Source organism: Trachinotus anak, unplaced genomic scaffold, assembly GCF_046630095.1.
Source record: "Trachinotus anak isolate AG129_WGS33_773 ecotype Australia unplaced genomic scaffold, CSIRO_AGI_Tana_v1 ptg000014l, whole genome shotgun sequence".
Taxonomy (NCBI): Eukaryota; Metazoa; Chordata; class Actinopteri; order Carangiformes; family Carangidae; genus Trachinotus; species Trachinotus anak.
This window is the reverse complement of record NW_027273865.1, coordinates 8360309-8379835: the sequence shown is the minus strand read 5'-3', so window position 1 is coordinate 8379835 and position 19527 is coordinate 8360309. Positions and strand designations below refer to the sequence as shown.

The following is a 19527-nucleotide window of genomic DNA, read 5'->3' as shown; positions in this document are numbered from 1 at the left end:
TAACGCTGTTTGAGAAACAAGGAGATCAACAAACAAATCACATGCATGTTAGGAAGTGCTACATAGGTTAAGATAAGCCAACTTGAAGTTTGCTTCGGAAGTGGTCTCCGAAGGACAAAGGCGAAGGGTAAATGGTTTAAGGAACTGCTCCTTTAGTGGGGCACAGCTTCCTGCAACTGATAAATAACATGTTCATGTTCATCCATTACTGCATTTTCATAGAGTTGAGGAAGGCAAACTCTATTTTATGGCTGCCCCGGCTTTATAGTCAGCCAGTGTGCTGTTTTATCTCAACCGTTATAAACAATGACTTGACTGAGTAATCCAATTTTTGTGGCTTGAAAAGTCTATTCATTACAAAATGCACTAAGAAATGTTTTTACTCCGCAGATTTAAGACCTGCTGGCAGAGCCTTGCCTGCATTACAGGTCCTTAGTGTATTATCGCACAGAAACAGTAGAAAAGAAGGCTCAGTGCATCACAGAATTAACTCGACTCAGAGCCAGTGAGAACCAGTGTTAGCAGTCAATACACAGGTTTATTCCTGCTTTATCTGTGACAATCAAAGTCTTCTTATGCTTATCAGTTGTCACAAAGCGGCAAACTCACAAGGGTGCCTCTATACAGCATGATTGTAAGGACCAGAATACAGCCGCCTTTTGTGGAAACATCCTTTCTTTGTGTTTTATTTATGTGTTAGATTTATTTCTTTCTAGACTTTCTTTGTGTGTCGTGGGGAGAAACTACGCCTGGAGCTGTTGTTTGACAAGTTGGCTCCTTGTTATAGAGACACGAGTACCTGACATCAGATTGATTGCCTGTACACACATACACACACATGCGCACGCAACACATGTTAAGTTGGCACGGCAAATCCTCTAAAGTATCATTTGGATTAGGTGTTGGAGGTGTTTAGGTTGCTGGCTTTCACTGAATAAATGGAACTTGAAGAATTGGGAGAAGTATCCCCCTGAAGGAGGTGATAATGAAACAGCGTGAGCACTGATGGTGAAATAAATGGTAAATAGCCAAGCTCTGAGGAAAGCAGAGCAAAACCAATCTCCTGTAGAAAGGCAGCGTTAGATTCATTCCCACTTTCAGTACACCGAACCTCGCGATGTATTAAATTTAAGTAAGTAACCCACATTCCTTTCCTAACTCCACAACAGTATATATGGAAGGGAGGCAAATGGGGGCATCACATCCGTCTTTGTCAGCCCTTTTAGAAATAGCTGTCCAGTGGGTCCTGTACATGGGAGAAAGGAGCGTGTTTCTGACCAAGCACCTGTTAGTACCTGGTTCTTAGAAACACACACTACTGATATCAGCAAAAAGTGCATGTCAGCAAGGAATCTTCTTCCCAAGCCAGCAAACCAGGGTAGCACAGTATGATGAAATTAAAAGCCACAGGGCACCAGCATATGCACTCCCTGCTCCGTGTGAACACACAGTCCTGGCCACCTACGAAGGTACAAGCATGTGGAAGAAACAACACGTGCAGTAGGAGGCGGAGCTTGCATTGTGTGCCAGGAGTCTGATGTTAATCTGACAATTTACACCTGAATGAGCTGAAGTTTACTGCACTAGCAACCAGATTTGAAGGTCTGTGCTTTGGAAGAGATGTTTTCTTTCCAACCAAAACACTCGTTTAACTCATCAGCACACTTTCACCCACAGATGGAGAGTAATTAAAATCTTTCTTTGGAATGAAAACTGCCAGACTTTTGATGTTTATGTCTATGAAGGAAATTTCGTGGCATCTGATATCTGACAGAAAAACGCGAGAAACTCAGAACTCAAGAAAATCCCTCCTGGGTTGTGGGATTTGAGTCCACAGTACTTTCACTCAGACAAAAATGATTGGGTAGATAAAATTTAGTACATTTACTGAAATTACCCATAAGTATAAAACAGTAATTGAGTTTGAGAATTCTTTTTCACTTATTCTGAGTTTAAATGCATGCTTTAGGCTGCAGTCAGACAGAGGTGGTCTGCACTGCCTTTTTTCATTGAAGGTTACAATTTAAATAAACAGAAGTGCTGTGTGTTTTTTTTTTTTGTTGTTGTTGCTAGGCAACCACTGAATCACCTGTCTATAGCCTAATCTTAGCCTAAAGATTTTGTTGTGAAGTTAACTCACAGATCTGGACATGTCATTTGAATATGTAGGCTACAGCTGGAGGGAACTTGTACTGGTGCTAGAGGCAGGAAAACTGAGATCCATGTGACTACGTGAGACCCTCAGACACCACCAGCTGGTCCAAGTGCTTCGCCTGAATGAGTGTGGAAAATGTGCTGTCAGTCGCTCCAATCTGTTCAGATATGTCGAGCAGCTTGTCTAGGGAGACGTTCAACGTTGACATTGAAAGTCAGCTAATATTATCATAACACAAAACAGGACCTGTATGCTGCCAGTTAACTAGTAGAGTTCAAATGAGTGAAAACAACTTAACACAAATCTCCAATTACCACACTAACTAAGGCCCACCTCTCAATTCATTGTGTTGAACAATGCCGAAAAACTTGAATGTCAATTTTTCAACTTTTGACTAATCCAAGTGCTGAAGAATAAGTACAAAATCAATGAAAAATAATTACATTGATGCAAACATTTTGCTGAGCTAATATTGCCAAAGCAACTGCTAACTGATTTAGAACTCTTGCATCAATATCCTAATATAAACAGAGATATTGAAGGGATAGTGGAGAATCTATGATGGCTAACACATTTCTGTCATCTCATGGTATACACCATGATATCTCCTAACAAGATCCAGTTGCTATTCTGTGAATGCAGATGAAGAAACAATCAATCATGTCACGTTTGGTCATTAAGGCAGAGTAAAGTTACAATATTTACCCATGCAAGATAAGTTCTCAGCTGCTATGCGTCAAGTTTGACCAGACCCTCTAACAAACACAATTGTCAGTCCACATGAGTGCAAAGGTGGTCAGGGATCATTGTCTGCCTGCTGCACTTTCGATCCCTGCTGGTTGTTCAGGCTGTCTGCTCAGCAGGGGTAAGACCTGGCAGGGATAGTCTGAAACCTTGCAAGGTAACGGCTCCAAACACAACTCTGCAGACTTGTCTGTCAGACAAGGCTGAATTACCTGGAGGGCATAGTGAGCAAATACCCTGAAACCCTAAACCTCAGACTGATTGTCTGCCTGGTTTGTAGTAATAAGATTAATTAAAGATTTGTTTGTACATGCACCACTACACCAAAGTATCAACTGACATTATACAGGTGTGTCCCATACAATTAACAGAGAGGGGGAGGACTAGATTTTAGAAAGTTAATCTGGTTATGTGTAAACATCTAAAAAAAACAAAAGATGTAGAGGAGCAATCAATTTAAAAAGATTAACAGTAGCCAAAAAATAAGTAAGGATAAGTACGGCAATAGCGCTTAATGACAGCATGACACAACTTTAAAGGAAATACTAAACAAAACCAAGTACAAAATGATAAGCTCAATAAAAGATAAAAGGGAGTGGGGTAATTAGCAGAAACCTGTGTGTGCATGTGTGCAAAAGGTTATATCTGGTTGTTGTTTTATATTGCTAATAGTACAATCTAAACATGCCTAATAGTCTTTCAAACTTTACACACACACATACACTGAAGCCTGCAACTAATGCACTAATAGACACATGATGCTGTAGAGCTGCTGCTGCTGAAAAGGGTCATGAATTATGATTACCATTCTCTGCATAAAGGTAAGTCTTCTGGCAGTTTAGCATTAAAAGACCGTAAAATTTACAAGCTGTCCAGGGTTTTACAGTAGTATGCATGAACAGCTGCTACCCTCAGAATACCTGCTATTAACAGCAGACCATCTGCACATACACGGCCACATCCTTACAGTTTGTTCTCCTGCTTTGCCTGTGACAGATTTGGAGAAACTTGTTCTTTCTTGCAGAGGTAATTGCTGTTTGATATTGACTCTGCATCCGGGAAAATGTTTTTGTGGTTGGGTCTACAGGACATGAGAATGCTTGCACAGCAGGACTTGACTCGTGCATTTATAGTCTAGTGTCAGTTGCCTGTAAATTTCATCCTGGTTCTAAAGGTATGATTATGAGCTGTTTTAAAGATGGGCGGGTCCTGTGCGTGTGCAGTATATCCTGGATGGGGATGAATCAAGGGGGAACCCACAAACCCTATCATTATGTTTCACCTGGATTCCCATTCATTTGGATATAAACAGATGTCCAAAGCACCGAACCAGACAGGTTCTTACTTTAATCGACAAGACTTAAGATGCTCAATCCATAGCCTGCTTTGAAAATTTGAGCATTTCCCACAGTTAGTTGGTTAAAGTTGTATATTACTCCGCTTTGAATATGGAGCTGCTCTTGTAGGCGTTTGCTGCTGGAGAGAAATCTGTCGAGCACACAGTGGGCAGAAGAGCATTTGCCAGGGCTCAATTGAATCTTACCATTCGAGAAGCCACTTAGCGCTGTGGGAATGTCATGCAAAGTTCAAGTGAAATCAAGCAGTCAGTGGGAGTGCAACAGTTCCCTTAGGGATGCCTGTGTCTCTCCTTGTGCCTCCTCTCTTATTTTATGTTCATACATATGCAACAGTAAAGATATTTCCTTTGTTTGGCTTTGCTCTTCAAGCATGTTGCACAATACATGGACAAGCATAATGACTTTAAGTAAGGTGCTCTTATTTCTGGCTTAAGTTTTGTATTTTTGATTTACCAGGAGACATTGGGCTTGTTCTTTTTAAATCAATATTTTGTTCATTATCATTTCAAACAACCATCAAAACTTAAAGAAGACCACAATTTAGATTTGAAGAGACTAAAGTAAAAAGTGGCATTTTTTCTGAATAAATGAGGGTTTATGCATCTTATATAGTTTTACATATTTAGTCTGGATAATCTCCACTTACATTCATGTAACCTTAGATGTGCTTTGTGGCATAGGAGGCTGCTGCTGCTGCTTGGTTGCTGGAGCCCAAGAGCCAGTGGTTTACCTTTCAGTTAATGGGGCGTAGCTCTTTGAAGCTCACTGTTTGTCTGCTGCACAAACCTTATCTGATTACTGGACTGGTACAACAGGGCCTGAGTTCCTGGCTGCCGTCCTCAGGCTAGTAGATCTGATTACCCCTCCTGTTGGGACCCAGTGCAGGCAGCCAAAACCATCTTTGTTTGGTTTCTCTGTGGAGAGAAACTCTGGCAGCTGCAAGCCTCTTGATGCAGCACTCATTGTCCTAGGCTATGCTCTCAGGACAGATTAAAGCATAAAAATTTTCTGTCCTTTGCTTGCACTTGGGAATAACATTATTATAACCACAGAGAAGGCTGCTCTGAGAACCACAAATCAAGCTTTGTATAAAAAGTCTATTCCCCTTTAGAACATGTCTTATCTTGCTAATATGGAGCTTTTACTGACAAAGCAGACTTCATCAAAACATGCAATATCATCTCAGACTCAAATTACTTGGAAGATTAGTTATATTGTGCAAAATGAAATACACTTTTTTCCTGATCAGTAATTGTGCCTGGGAGCACTGTTGACTGACAGTTAATATCTTTTTTTTTCCTGCTCTTATGTTTTGGTTTCATTAGATACATTGTAGTACAATCACAGTTACAACAGTATGGATTTGTTTTTGTTCAATGCATTTACCGCCAAGTCCCACGTCCCCACTCTATTTTCTGCCTCATACTGTGTGGTGAGAAGCAGCGAAGTACCGTTTTGTAAGTGCAGAGCAGGGATGGTGCAGAGTTCCATTGTCATGGAAACCACAACTTTGCCCATGGCCATCGCCATTCAATTAATTTATTCATTATGTGGTCACAGTTGCAGATTTTCACTGCTCAGTAGTGGTGTATTCCCTTTAGTCAAAACAATGATGTGTTTGATCTATTATGAGAAGGTGAGCATATTGTAAGTAAAAATTGCTTCTTTGGATTGGTTTCAGCTTTTGGCTGCTCGTGTTATTTCTGTATTGCTCTAATGGACTATGACTGACTCCCTGCAGTTCAAGTCCATAAATAGTCTCTTTGTGTTGGGAATTCTTACATAGTTACAGTCGCTGACTGCATCTCCCAAAGGGAACAATCACAGAGGTCCAAGTCCTTAAGAAGCCACTTCTCGAGTGTCATGATATGTCGTACATCGCTGAGAGGAAACATGCTCTGAAAGGGTTAAGTAGAATAACAGTGGGTGAGTTTGGCTGCAGTGGAATCTCAGCTCATAGAAACACTAATTGTAGTCAGGCAGGCCTGGGCTGGCACATTGAGCTCTACATCCCCCAGACCTCCTGTCAGGCCTCCTGTCTGACTCTCAGACCCATCACTATCAAAGTCAGCTCCAGAACCAGGCTCATCTAGAGAAAAACCAGGAAATTCAGCTCTGCCTTCAGGTTGCATTTTGTTGTTTAATACTTGTTGCAGATGTAAAAATCCCCCCAAAACATCATTCCAGGAAGTTAGAAAGTGTTGTTTAAGGGCTACAATTACAGTGTTTACTACCTGCTGGTGTTTCTATGGAAGCATTCCCTCAGTTTCTCCTGTAATCAGAGGTAATCTTACTGAGTATGCTAGCTATTACAGATTCAACTCAGCAATTACATCAGGCATTCAAGTATCCTGTGGTGAAACAGCTAGAAGATGATTATGGATTACATCCTCCTGTGTGCTTTCCCTCATCTTATTCACTCCTTCCACTGTTGTTCTTCCCAGCTCCCGTCTTCTACTTTGGCAACACAGACTACCATGTGGATGAGAGCGATGGCTTTGTGGAGGTGCAGGTCTGGAGGACAGGGACTGATCTTTCCAAAGGAGGAACTGTCACAGTGCGCTCCAGAAAGACAGAGCCTGTCTCAGCTGAGGGTATGTGTCCATGCAAGGTTCCTTTCTCTCCCAGCTTTGTGTAGTTAGTGCTTAGAGAAGTGTAAACTGCAGAAAACAATGGACTTTAGTCGTCACCCCGTCACTTTTGTCACTGTTTTCCTGAGCTCAAGAGTCCGAGGAGATGTTAGCACTGGATATGTTGGGTTGACGGCCTGGGGAATGTAAACAATGTTTTAGGTTTGGAGGAGAGAAATCATGGCTTTTCTGCTGGGCCCTTGCCTTGTAGGCATTGTATATACACAGTGTTGTGAAGATAATGGTGGTTTGAGTGAGGACAGACCTTTAGGAATGCATGCTCATTGTTCTGCACGTCAGTGCTTGGACTCTAAGACTGCTTGCTAACTCAAGCCTTCCCTAAAGCCTCTATTATCTCCTGCCCCCTGGCAGTCTTCTCCCTCTTGCACAGATTCATAACATCTCTGCTCTGGCTGCATTATAGCCGTAGAAATAACTAGCATCTAATTATATGCAGCATGAAAGAAATGCAGGCCCACACTTAACACCCATATCTGGGTCATAAGTACATGAGAAAAGCCTGCAGGCAAAGGTTGAGCTCTCAATACCCAGTCTCCTCAAAGAATGGCAAATGAATAACCTGTTAGCGCTCGGGGAGATATCCAGTTTCTTGCAGTGCGCTTTTAATCACACAACAAATTCCAACTGTTCTTGGCCATTGACCACGAGATAGAAAGCATCATTTTGTCAGCATGCAGGGTATATCATTTCATCTTACTCACGGCCTCACATTCACAGATGAATTATGATGTAACATGAGAGCTGCTGTAGAAATATGATCAAGCACTGTAGTCCATTCGTGCTATGTCCACTATTTCCCATGAGCTGCTCTCTTCTCTGTTCATTGAAACACAGCTGACCTATATTGTGTTATTGAGCAGCTGGTGTAGATTATGTGGGGATCAGCCGGAATCTGGACTTTGCACCGGGGGTCACCATGCAGACTTTTCGGGTGACCATCCTGGATGACCTGGGCCAGCCAGTGCTGGAGGGGCCAGAGAAGTTTGAACTGGTGCTACGGATGCCTATGAATGGGATCCTCGGGGAGCCGAGCAAGTCTACCATCCACATCAATGACTCTGTCTCTGACTGTGAGTGAAAATCTTGGTTGTAATCAAAATTTATTCAAAAGGTTACAGGTAGTGATATATGATGTTTACACTATATTTCTGGTGTTGATTTATGGGTTTAATTTTCTTGTTCCAGTGCCAAAGGTGCAGTTCCGTGATGCTGTGTATGTGGGCAATGAGGACTCAGGGCAGATCTCAGCTACTGTGTACCGAAGTGGTGACATCAGCTACAGGTCCACAGTACGCTGTTACAGCAGGCAGGGGACGGCCCAGGTCATGATGGACTTCAATGAGAGGCCCAACACAGATGCCTCCATCATCACCTTCTTACCAGGTGGTGTAGCAAAACCTAGTCCCTTCTTTGTATGGTTTGTGCTTACTTTATTTGTAAAAAATTCAATACAAGGACAATCAATATATTTTCCCTTTACTGTTTTTTTTTTTTTCAGGAGAGATTGAGAAGCCTTGTGTGCTGGCACTAGTTGATGACACAGAGCATGAGGAAGAAGAAGAGCTCCGTCTTGTTTTGGGAAGCCCCAAGAGTGAATCTCCATTTGGAGCATCTATTGGAGGGCAGAATGAGACGCTCATCAAGATAAAAGACGATGCAGACAGTAATAATGCTTTGTTTTCTTATCATTGATTGTTCCTTCCAATAGTTTCATTTTAAGCCACCATGTGCAGAATTTTTGATTGTGTGACTGTGTGAAAATAATAGTTTTTTTTAAATTAGATCAGATTTAACATTGTGTCTTTTATGATATTGCTCCTGAGGCAACAGATTCAGAAAGACACAGTAGGTTTAATATGTGGAATGTGGTATACAGTTACAGTTGAATAGCATTATTAAAACTGTGTGCCATGTTTTCTCAGAGGCGATTATTAGATTTGGAGAGACCAAATTCAGCGTGAATGAGCCGAAGGAAAGTGGACAAGTGTCGGTGGTGAAGATCCCAGTGCTGCGTGTTGGAGACACCTCCAAGGTCTCTGTTGTCCGAGTTCACACCAAGGACGGATCCGCTACCTCGGGGGAGGACTACCATCCCATATCTGAGGGTAAATGATACTGTCAGGCACTGTTATCAGGGCAGTAACGATTTGAAATTTGATAGCGAAATAATTGTCAAATCTCTCCGTTCTTGACAGAAATTGTGTTCAAAGAGGGTGACACAGAGCACTATGTGGAGGTGGAGATTTTATATGATGGTGTCAGAGAAATGAGGGAGGCATTTACTGTCCACCTGAAGCCTGACGAGAACATGGTGGCAGAAACAAAGGTGAAAATTAAGCCGAAGTAGTGTGTAATTTAACTGTCAAGTGTGTAACTACCTGACTAGCTATCACATTACAAGGTAGCAGCAATTTGCTCCCCGTTAACATCCTTTTAATTGCTCTTGCTTGTCAATCAACAGATGAGCAAAGCTATAATCTATATCGAAGAGACCAACAGCATGGCGGATGTCACCTTCCCCTCGGTGCCCAGAGTGGTGTCTCTGCTGCATTACGATGACATCGACAGGACCAGCGCCTCTCTCCCTGTGGCTGGATACCCTGTCATTTGTGTCACTGTATGTCCAACTGATAGACCCATGAATACTTAGTAATAGACTTTTTAGTCATTGACTCTGTTAATGGTTCACTTTGTGAAGCTTTTTGTCTCACGAGTGCAGTTCCAGAAAGCAAAATACTCTTTATGAGTTGGTATTTAGCAGATGTGCACACTTTGCCAAATTACCACCTATCTTGAGAGCTTATCAGTCATATACAGAATTAACCTTGGCTGCAATTCATTCATAAGCATCATTTCTTTTCCTTTTTTCCAGGCCTGCAACCCCAAGTACCCAGACTACGACAAGACAGGCTCCATCTGTGTGAGCGAGAATATCAACAACACCCTGACCCGTTATCGTTGGCTTGTTAGCGCCCCCACCGGCCCTGACGGTGTCACCAGCCCCATGAGGGAAGTTGACTTTGATACCTTCTTCACCTCCTCCAAGCTCATCACTTTGGACTCAGTCTACTTCCAGGCTGGTTCCAGGGTCCAGTGTGCCGCAAGGGCTGTGAACTCTAATGGGGATGAAGGTCTGGAACTCACCAGTCCCACAGTGTCTATCAGCATGGATGATGGTGAGTGCAGCTCATTCTCCAGCTTCAAATGTTTAGTCTCTCTCATGGAAATGGCTCAACATGATAAGCAGCTGCTGGCTGTGTTTCGCTCTCCCAACACAGTACTTGCTGTCCTTGCTCTGACAGAAAACTGAAAGATAAAAGGGCTTTCAGTGGAGGATTTTTTGCAAAATAAAATGTTTGATGTTTTCTTTTTTCTTTTTTCTTTTCGGCCTGGTTGCAGGAATGTGCCAGCCTCGTCTTGTAGGCACAGTGGGGGCTGAGCCCTTCTCTGCCAAGCTGCGGTACACCGGGGCAGAAGACACAGACCATCCCAACCTCATCAAACTAACTGTCACCATGCCGCACATTGATGGTAAGAACCATAGATTGTATTTAGAATAATGTTTCATCAGTGAAAATATCACTTAGAGGCAGGTTGTTGGTTTGAAACCCTCTTGAGGTCGGAAAAACTGGAGTTTGTGGTTCAATATGTCACTAATCAACCAAATTCTTTTAATAAGAAGCTACATAAGTTAGTTTGTTCTAATTTTGACACCTTATAGCTGCTTCCTGTGTATCTTCCCTCAGGTATGTTGCCTATAGTGTCCACCCGACCCCTATCTAACTTTGAGCTCACACTGAGCCCTGATGGGACACGTGTTGGCCACCATCGCTGCTCTAATTTGTTGGACTATGTGGAGGTCAAAACTCGCCATGGCTTCCTTACTGAAGCCACCAAAAATCCAGAAGTGATCGGTGAGACCGCACCATACCAGTACAGCACCTCCCTCAGGGGATCCAGTACACTACGATTCTACAGAAACCTCAACCTGGAGGCTTGTTTGTGGGAATTCACCAGCTACTATGACATGTCTGAGCTGCTCAGTGACTGTGGAGGCACCATTGGGACTGATGGACAGGTAAGCAACCCCACCTTTGAGCTTCAGCTTACCTCTGACCCCTTTTGTCATCTCTTGACGTGAGGTGCGAGGAGTCAGTTCAGTAAAGCCATGGCACCCCTTGAGGACAGGAATGTGGACTCAGGAGCTCCTTGTCTGTTTTTTGTCCTCCAACAAGTCTCGCTCATTTTCATTACAAAACCCACTGGGATTTTCAATCCTGATTGATCATTTACAGCCATATTAAAATCCTGCTTGCCAACCTGGTTTTACTTTAAAGATCTGTGGTAAATCCCAGCCCCTAGAGAAATCATCCATTATTGTCTGGAGACCCATGTTAACCTCAGTGGTAATGACTAACCCGACACCCTGCTTCCTTCAGTTCCTGGTAGAACCAATTATTTGTCTTGTCAAAGTGGAAAGTCAATAACCAGCAGTCTCATAAAAAGATCCCTTTTGTGTGTTGTGCTATGTGCACAGTGTTCTCTTTGCAGCGGCAGCTGTTAATATGTGGAGGTGTAAGGTTGAGTTCTTAAAGCCCTCTCTGTCCTCCTGGCACACCAGCCTTGCAGCCTTCAACATTTGCATTCACCTTGGAAACCTACTGTTAGTTGACTTGCAGTTAATTAAAGTAGCGTGTTGATAAAGAAGGGTTGGAAGAGTGCACGGGGCACATCATTGTGAAAACTTCCACTACACTCCCCACAGAGGACTATTAATTAAAGCCCTGCAGGATTGGCAAATATATGTTCTGTATATTGGTTTGTTATTATAATGGCAGTTTCTCATTTTACATGGCTTCAGGTTTATTTAATAACAAAGGCATCACCCAGGTGATATCAGGCTTTCCCAACAAGTGGAACTTTGCTGCCTGTAGCCACATACAGTAATAAACATGTCCTGACAAGTAAGCAGACTGCTGGTAGTAATATAAAATGTAGCCTTGAGGTGAAGAAACTGATAATGGTAAGCATGCTGACTCCTTCTGTCTTCATTAAACAGTGACCACATCAATCAGAGATATCATCTAATAATTTATATAAATCTAATTATGAAAAAAAATAATGGTTTTACCTTTAGACAACCTAGCGTCAAAAATCCTAAAGAACACACATCTAGCAATAAACATTGCTCTTGCCCCAATTGTCTTTCCATCAAGGGGAAGTGTGGTATACATTCAGCTCTTGTACAGCTTTGTATGTAGATTACGTTGCTATGGTTTCTGTTGAATAGAGCTAAAAGTCAGTGTGGGGACTGAATGTATGGACTGATTCACAGGTTAAGTTTTCTGTAAGACAGGATCAATGGAAGAAGACATAACCTTTGTTTGTGGGTGCCCTGTGACCTGAGTGATCCTCTAAGTGGGCAGGGGACCGGAGACAGCTCCATACAGGCCGGGGCCAGTGTCATGTCGCAATGTAGGGTTTAGTGCCCAGCTTAACAGGCCCACAGGAAACTATTAAGGACCAGCAGGTTTTGTCAGAAGGCCATTCTGCAAATCATTTGCTTGAGCTCTCTGTGCCCAGAGGTTTAGGCACGTCTCCACATGAACACAGAACCAGTGCAGGCAGGTACCTCTCACAGGTCAGAGGAAAGTGCAGATACCAGAGTGCACTCCCTCCGAGGACTTTCACCACTCACAATCCTTTCACCATTTTAGGGCTGGAGGGGGAAAGTTGGGAGAAATTCAATATCCTAAATAGATGTAAATGTTTTAACTAAAAACAGCAACATATTATGGTTACACATTTGAATGTTTTAAATTGATCTAGATGAAAAGATAAAAAATACAGTTGCACTTCATCTGCAATGGTTAGAGTCAATAAACGCAAATACATATAATCTTAAAGCTGGACTATCAAGTGAACCTAATGATGACTACTTTAAGTTAACATTATGGGCTTGATCTCCCAGTAAAGTGTGCTTTAAGTTCCCTAATGCACAGTATGTGTTGCCAAGTCCAATCAATCTGTAGACTCACTGAAGCACTAATCAGAACATAACCTGCTTAAATCAGCTATAGTGGCTGAATACTGTTCTTTATTTCCAGAGATATTGTATGTGCACTTTATTCAGGACGTTTTCTTCTTGATATCTCTATAACAAGGGTAAGTTAATCTGTGAGGTATGAATTACATTTTTTGCTCTGACACATCGTGTTGTTTTCTTACTGCAGGTGTTGAATCTGGTCCAGTCCTATGTGACCCTACGAGTCCCACTCCATGTGTCCTATGTCTTCCACTCCCCTGTGGGAGCAGGAGGATGGCAGCACTTTGACTTGCAGTCAGAGCTGAGGCTGACATTTGTGTACGACACTGCCATCTTATGGAGGGATGGTATCGGTAGCCCACCAGAGGCTGAACTACAAGGCAAGATTTGAACAGTGTTGTAAAACTGAGGATTCCTTATAAATATGTCATGTTCTCTGAATTGCAAATTAATTAGGTAAAGATTAATTTAATTAATTAAAGCTCTCTGTGACTGTCTTTGCAGGAGCCCTTTACCCAACCAGCATGCGTATTAATGGGCAGGGACGACTCGTCGTCAACTTCCGCACTGAAGCTCGATTCAGGGGCTTGTTTGTTTTTGCACATCCAGGTACAGAAGTGGTGTTGTGTTTAACAGGCTCAATTTATGTGATAATATTTTGCATAAAAGTTGAAATAAATTTTTTTCCCCATGTAGAATATTTCATTAGTGCAGAAGAGAGTTTCATTCTCTTCAGTTTTTGGCTCCTTTTGTCAGTTATATCTTTTTTGTTTTTTAACTTGCAACTGAGGAAGTTGATTGTAGTGGTACATATCATTTAATTGATGTATTTTTCCATCAGCTTCACCACTCACCTCCATGGTCATGTGTCCGGACCACCCTGGTTTGACCTTTAACCTCAGTCTTGTGAGGAGTGAGCCAACCTATAACCAGCCCATCCAGCAGTGGACATTCGTGTCTGATTTTGCTGTGAGGAAACATTTTGCTTTCTGAAGAGCAGCTGAATTGTTTTCCTATTTTTTTTTTTTTTCACTTAATTTTTACTCACCATCATTTCCCCTCTCAGGTGCGGGACTACTCCGGCACATACACATTGAAGCTGGTCCCCTGTACATCCCCTCCCAGCCTGGAGTACACCATCCCTCCTGTCTGCAATCCCAGAGAGCCTCTTACCTTCGATCTGGATATCCGCTTTCAGCAGGTAACCTCACCTTGTCTGGCAGGACTGAGTGAAAATAGGGCCAAAATAAGCAATGATACTTTTTAAAATTAACACCAATGTAAAAAGAATGATATTCAAAACAAACATTAATCTCGGCTATCAATTCAAAATATGTTATTTTAGCTACACTGAATTATGAATTTAGTCACAAATGCTTATTTAAATACAAACAGTTTCTGTAGATTTGAAGAAATTGCCTATGAAAGTTAAATCAGAATTTTCATGTATTCTGCCCTTCTCCTTATTCATTACTTCCTATGGTTCTTGTTTACTCGTTTATTTTCCTGTCTCTGTCTATTATCCAGTTGACTTCAGTTGAAAAACCTAAGAGTAAATTCCCCTCTGCTTTGCTTCAGCCAATCAAGTACTTAAAAAACTGCAATTTTTCGCACTTCATTCATCATCCCCCTTCTAATCAGTTCAGCAGTATCCACAGTGCTGTGTGTCTGGCTCCTTATACTGATACCAACATCTAAGCACCCCAGCATCAAAACACCATCAAGAGAAATAATGGCAAAGCAGATCATATTAATTAATCAAAATAAAAACAAATCCCCATCTAAATTAACCCAAGCCCTGAGAGATTCTGTGAAATTTCTTATTTTGCCCAACCAACACGTATTCCCCTCACACTTGCTGCATATGGAATTAAGAAAAGCAAGCAGATTCTTGTGTTTGTGAAGCTATAATCTGGTTAGCAAACAAACCTGCAGACACATGCATTGGTCCGATTATCCAGAATATGAATACTGAGAGTACTGGAACTACAGTATTTATGAAATAAATGTATGTAATACATTTTAATTTATTTATTAAGCATTGTCATCACGTGTCCTGTTCTACTGGGTATATATACTGTAGGCACTGTATATAAATTGTAATGATGTGATGACTCGTATCAAACAAGGTGGTTCACCTAGTGGTTCTAGTGTTAACTTTTAACTGGGCTTTGTCGCTAAATATGATTTGTGTGTGTTTGTCTGTCTTCTGGGTGTTTGTAGGTCAGTGACCCCGTAGCTGCTGAGTTCAGTCTGAACACGCAGATGATCTTACTCTCTAAACGGACGCTCTGGCTCTCAGACGGCTCCATGGGCTTTGGACAGGAGAGTGACACTGCCTTCTCACAGGGTAAGGCAGTAACATTCAGTCGTAAAATGAACTTGGAAGTTTGTGGATTAAACAATAAAACAAACAAGGCTTCATTGCTTAGCTCCCGGGACTTAACTCCATTCTACTGATCAAAAGGAAATCCCTCTGTGAAGAATATTTCTGTTGATTTAGCAGAAATGCTCCCCATTATTTCCTGACTCAACAGGATAAAAATGAAAGGAACATGAGAGGCCTCCATGAAGTGTCATTTTGACCACTTTGATGTCTTTTCCCAAAACAAGCTAATTACGTGGGGATTTTTTTTCTCAACAAGAAAAAGTCCTTGAAGCTGCTGTCAAAGTGAATCAAGAGCAGTTTTAGCTGTCTGAGCAAAAATACAATCATGTAAAACCTTTTTTAGTTCAGCCTCCAGTTAACCCATCAAGTTTATGCGCATGTGATATGTTACATGTGTTTTTCAGTGATGAGAACTGTATTTCTCTTCCTTCAGGGGATACCGTTTATGGCCGAGTGATGGTGGATCCAGTGCAGAACTTGGGCGACTCCTTTATCTGTAATATAGAAAAAGTGTTCCTGTGTACCGGAGCTGATGGATATGTCCCAAAATACAACCCCAGCAAATTTGAGTTTGGTTGTCTGGCTGATGCTCCATCACTACTCTACAGATTCAAGATCATTGTAAGTAACAGAAAGTATATCTCTCATCATGTCGCATGTGCTTGGTGTCCTTTCAGAGGTAAATATTCTTTCCTGTGTCATCCTCTAACTACAGGATAAGGCCCAACCAGAGACCCAGGCCCGCTCATTTGGCAGCGTAGCTTTCAACGCCCTCCTGGCGGTGGATGACCCTGGCGCTTTAGCTCTGGTGAGACAGCCTGGGTCAGATGGTTTCCGAGTGGATTCCTCAGCTCTCTTCCAGGTCAGTATCAAGGTCAAGTACAAGATACACAATAGTCCACACTTTCATATTCCACCTCTCTGCGATGCAGTCCAGTCCAGGGAGCTGGTGTAAACTTGTGGTATCCCAGTGTGTGAGGAGCAAGTGGAAAGAGCGAGATGAAAATATACTGTGCTGCATAAGAGAACATGACCTTAAAAGATATATTTTTCCACTGATATTTTACTTTTTCTTCTTAAGAAGCTGAGAAAAAAAAAGACTTGCTGACCTGACACTCTCTGCATCCTCATGGAAACCTTTTTGTGAGTGAACAATCCTGTCACCATGTGAGCTGGCCCTTATAAGGCCTCTGATGACAGGGTTATATGAATGACTCAGACTCTCCCCCTCAGTCGAGCCCAGATTGCTTCCTCTGGTCAGTGGTCTGTGTTTCTTGGCTTATTAAGGAGAAAAACTCAGTATCAGTACGTCTCACAGGCCTGGGGAGCATTTTCCAATGGCTGAAAATGATTCTGTTTTGGACATACTGTATGTTTGTGGTGTATATTTGTCCAGTACAGAAAGAAAATACCACAACAGTTAGATAATTATTAAGATTATTAAGTTATTAAGCTCCATTAAGAGAAGAAGGCAAGGGAACAAAGGGAACTGATGTTCTGCAGAAAGCTGTGACATAAAGAGTTATCATTTTTTAAAATGATAACTGTCGCTCTCCCCAGGTGTCTGCAGGGAGAGAGTGGTACATTCACACCATCTACACTGTCCGTTCTCGGGACAACGCCAACCGTGGCATAGGGAAGAGAAGTCTGGAATACCATGTGATGAGCCAGCAGACAAATCTGCTTCCCAAGGGTCAAAATCGCACCAGGAGATCAGCCAACGATGTGCCCGACATAATAGAGGAGATTGGCGTGAGTAACAATCGCGGCACCAACATCCTGCACATCGCACTGGACCGCAGCAGCCAGAGGAGGACGAGCCCAGAGAGGGAAATCTACACCAAAGGGGTCGTACCCCATGAGCTCAACCAGAGAGACAACAGTGACGATAGACTAGTGTTGATCATTGGTATCTTTGTCGGGCTGCTCCTCACGGTTCTCATCGTCATCGTGGTGGTTTTACTAATCCGGTCCAAGCGGGAGAAGAAAGACGTGCCCAAGAACTCCAGCAGCACAGAGCCCATGATGACACAAGGCCTCAGTAACAGCGACAGCTCGGAGGTTTAACACACAGACTGATGATTGGGAGTTTTAGTTAATATTTTTGTTTTGCAAGTGCCTCACATTTAGATAAAAATTGAAGATTGTGTGTGAAGCAACACAAATTACAAGAGCTTTGATTCCATTCAGAAATCTACTTGAAATACTGCATCACTTCCACGGCCAGACAGCGGTCTGGACACTAATTAGGAGACAGACTGTGTTAGTAGCTGTTTCAAGGCACTTGTCAAGTTGTCATCACTCACTTATTGATTTGCTTTTGATGCCACTTGATCCAAAAAAAAAAAAAAGGTGTTATTGTGTTTCCAAAGGTGCTACAGAAGATGCCTCTTAACTTGTATGGCATTTGGTGTTTTACTGAGTAGGTCAAGAGAAGCTGGATATTTTGCATACTGTAGTAGTTGTTAACAACAGGCTTCGTATGTTTGATTTGCTGCATTAAGACACTGTCATAGGTTGCTTACACTGGGTAAACCTGTCTGTACTTGTAGAGAATGATTTGTCCTTAGATTCAGTGCGTGCCTACGAACTCACAGGATTTTGAGGTTTCATTGTGTGTTATGTTTGTCTTGTGTGATCAGCATGACATCCAACTCAAATGAAAAAAAAAATCTTTTACATTTGAGGGAATATTGTTTTCCTGTGCTCATGTTTTTGCATGCATTTATTTTTGTATTTTAAGATTGTTTGAAATTATTAAAAAAAAAAAGAAAAGTCTCAATGCTGATTTGAAAAAGGAATTGTGACAAATGCATCTGGCCTACTTCCACCAGTTTGTATTTTACAGTGTATCCCATGAAAAACAGTATTTATCAGTAGCTAATTGTTATTGTTACATCCCCCGAATATTTAGTTGCTGAAACACTGTATGATTTTAAGATTTTATGGTTGACACATGGCACTAAATCAAATGAGATTAGTAAAACTGTTAGAGTCTGTAGTATTTCAGCGACTTTCAAGACAGCTGGTCTGCAATGTACAATTAAGTAGTAGCGGTACCAGATCCTCTCTTTCCAACAGGAATTATCTTTGCTCTTGGCACAAATAGTACGCAGGTGTTGACTACTATGGCTTAGTAGAGAGGTAGCAGGGACTCTAAATCCCTCTCACAACAGGGCTAAATTATGACTGTGCTGTTCAATTTCTTCAAACCATGAAATATGGAATAGGTCAATCAGATTTCACTTAAAGGGAATGAAATATTTTACCCTCATCTTTATTATCAGAAATCCTCTCCCTGGTTCATTAGTTTTAAATGTATTTATTTATTTTTCAATTCACTGTTATTTAGTGCTGACACACACACACACATATACATATATATATATATATATATATATATATATACATATAACATCATTTCCTCTCCCTTTTTAATTTTGAACCTATCTGTCTCAAACCGTATAACTTGTTTGTTATTGTAAATTGAATATACAGTACACAAATACAGTTTGTGTGCCATGTTTGCATTAAAATATTGTGCACAAATTGATGAAGCATTATACATGCTTTCCACGTATCAGTGTTTGTTGTTCTATTTGTTTTTCTCAGATCCAGGCACCAGATTGCCATAAAATCTGATTACCTCATATATTGTATAAGAGACACTAACTTCATAGTCACTTCTTTATAATTGTTGCATTTATTTGCAGTTTTATTTTGAAATTGAAAACAATTCTATGCAACCTGTGATATCATACCTTCATGAAATGTTTACCCCAAGTATGATTTTTTTTTTTCACTGCACAATTTGCTTGCTAATTTAGGTTTAACACTGTATCAATGTACTGTGGTTCTTTTTTTTTCACTCTAATGCTCTGAGTGCATTCTGAGCGTTTTTATGCATATGTATGTATATACATATGTATTACATATAAATATACCATTTGGATGTTTTGGGAATGGTTATTGTTAAAAAAAAATGCATACTGTATGTGCTGTAAGTATTTGTAACATAGACCAGAAGCACAACGTGGTCTGCAAATAAATAATTTTTCAAGAAAACAATGTGAAATTTTATGTTTTTTGATGAATCGTACATTTCAGCTTCAAGTTGAGGAGTGTTTTGGGGAATTGCCCTTAAAACTAATATAATAGATCCTTTACTGTTCACCAAATATTTT

The 19527-nt window shown here is 41.3% G+C and overlaps 1 protein-coding gene across 1 annotated transcript in view; it reads left to right on the top strand.

The window, feature by feature from the left end:
• frem2b (FRAS1 related extracellular matrix 2b) overlaps positions 1–19411 on the top strand; it is a 55503-nt gene extending 36092 nt beyond the window's left edge. The window contains exons 7-24 of the mRNA XM_071497398.1: positions 6702–6851; positions 7769–7978; positions 8094–8291; positions 8407–8571; positions 8831–9013; positions 9104–9234; positions 9370–9525; positions 9781–10084; positions 10308–10439; positions 10655–10986; positions 13142–13334; positions 13459–13563; positions 13796–13923; positions 14021–14155; positions 15178–15304; positions 15777–15964; positions 16059–16205; positions 16904–19411. Coding sequence (XP_071353499.1) covers positions 6702–6851; positions 7769–7978; positions 8094–8291; positions 8407–8571; positions 8831–9013; positions 9104–9234; positions 9370–9525; positions 9781–10084; positions 10308–10439; positions 10655–10986; positions 13142–13334; positions 13459–13563; positions 13796–13923; positions 14021–14155; positions 15178–15304; positions 15777–15964; positions 16059–16205; positions 16904–17410 — 3491 coding nt within the window. The 3' untranslated portion in view covers positions 17411–19411. The remainder of the gene's footprint in view (positions 1–6701; positions 6852–7768; positions 7979–8093; positions 8292–8406; positions 8572–8830; positions 9014–9103; positions 9235–9369; positions 9526–9780; positions 10085–10307; positions 10440–10654; positions 10987–13141; positions 13335–13458; positions 13564–13795; positions 13924–14020; positions 14156–15177; positions 15305–15776; positions 15965–16058; positions 16206–16903) is intronic.
• The last annotated feature ends 116 nt before the right edge of the window (positions 19412–19527 follow it).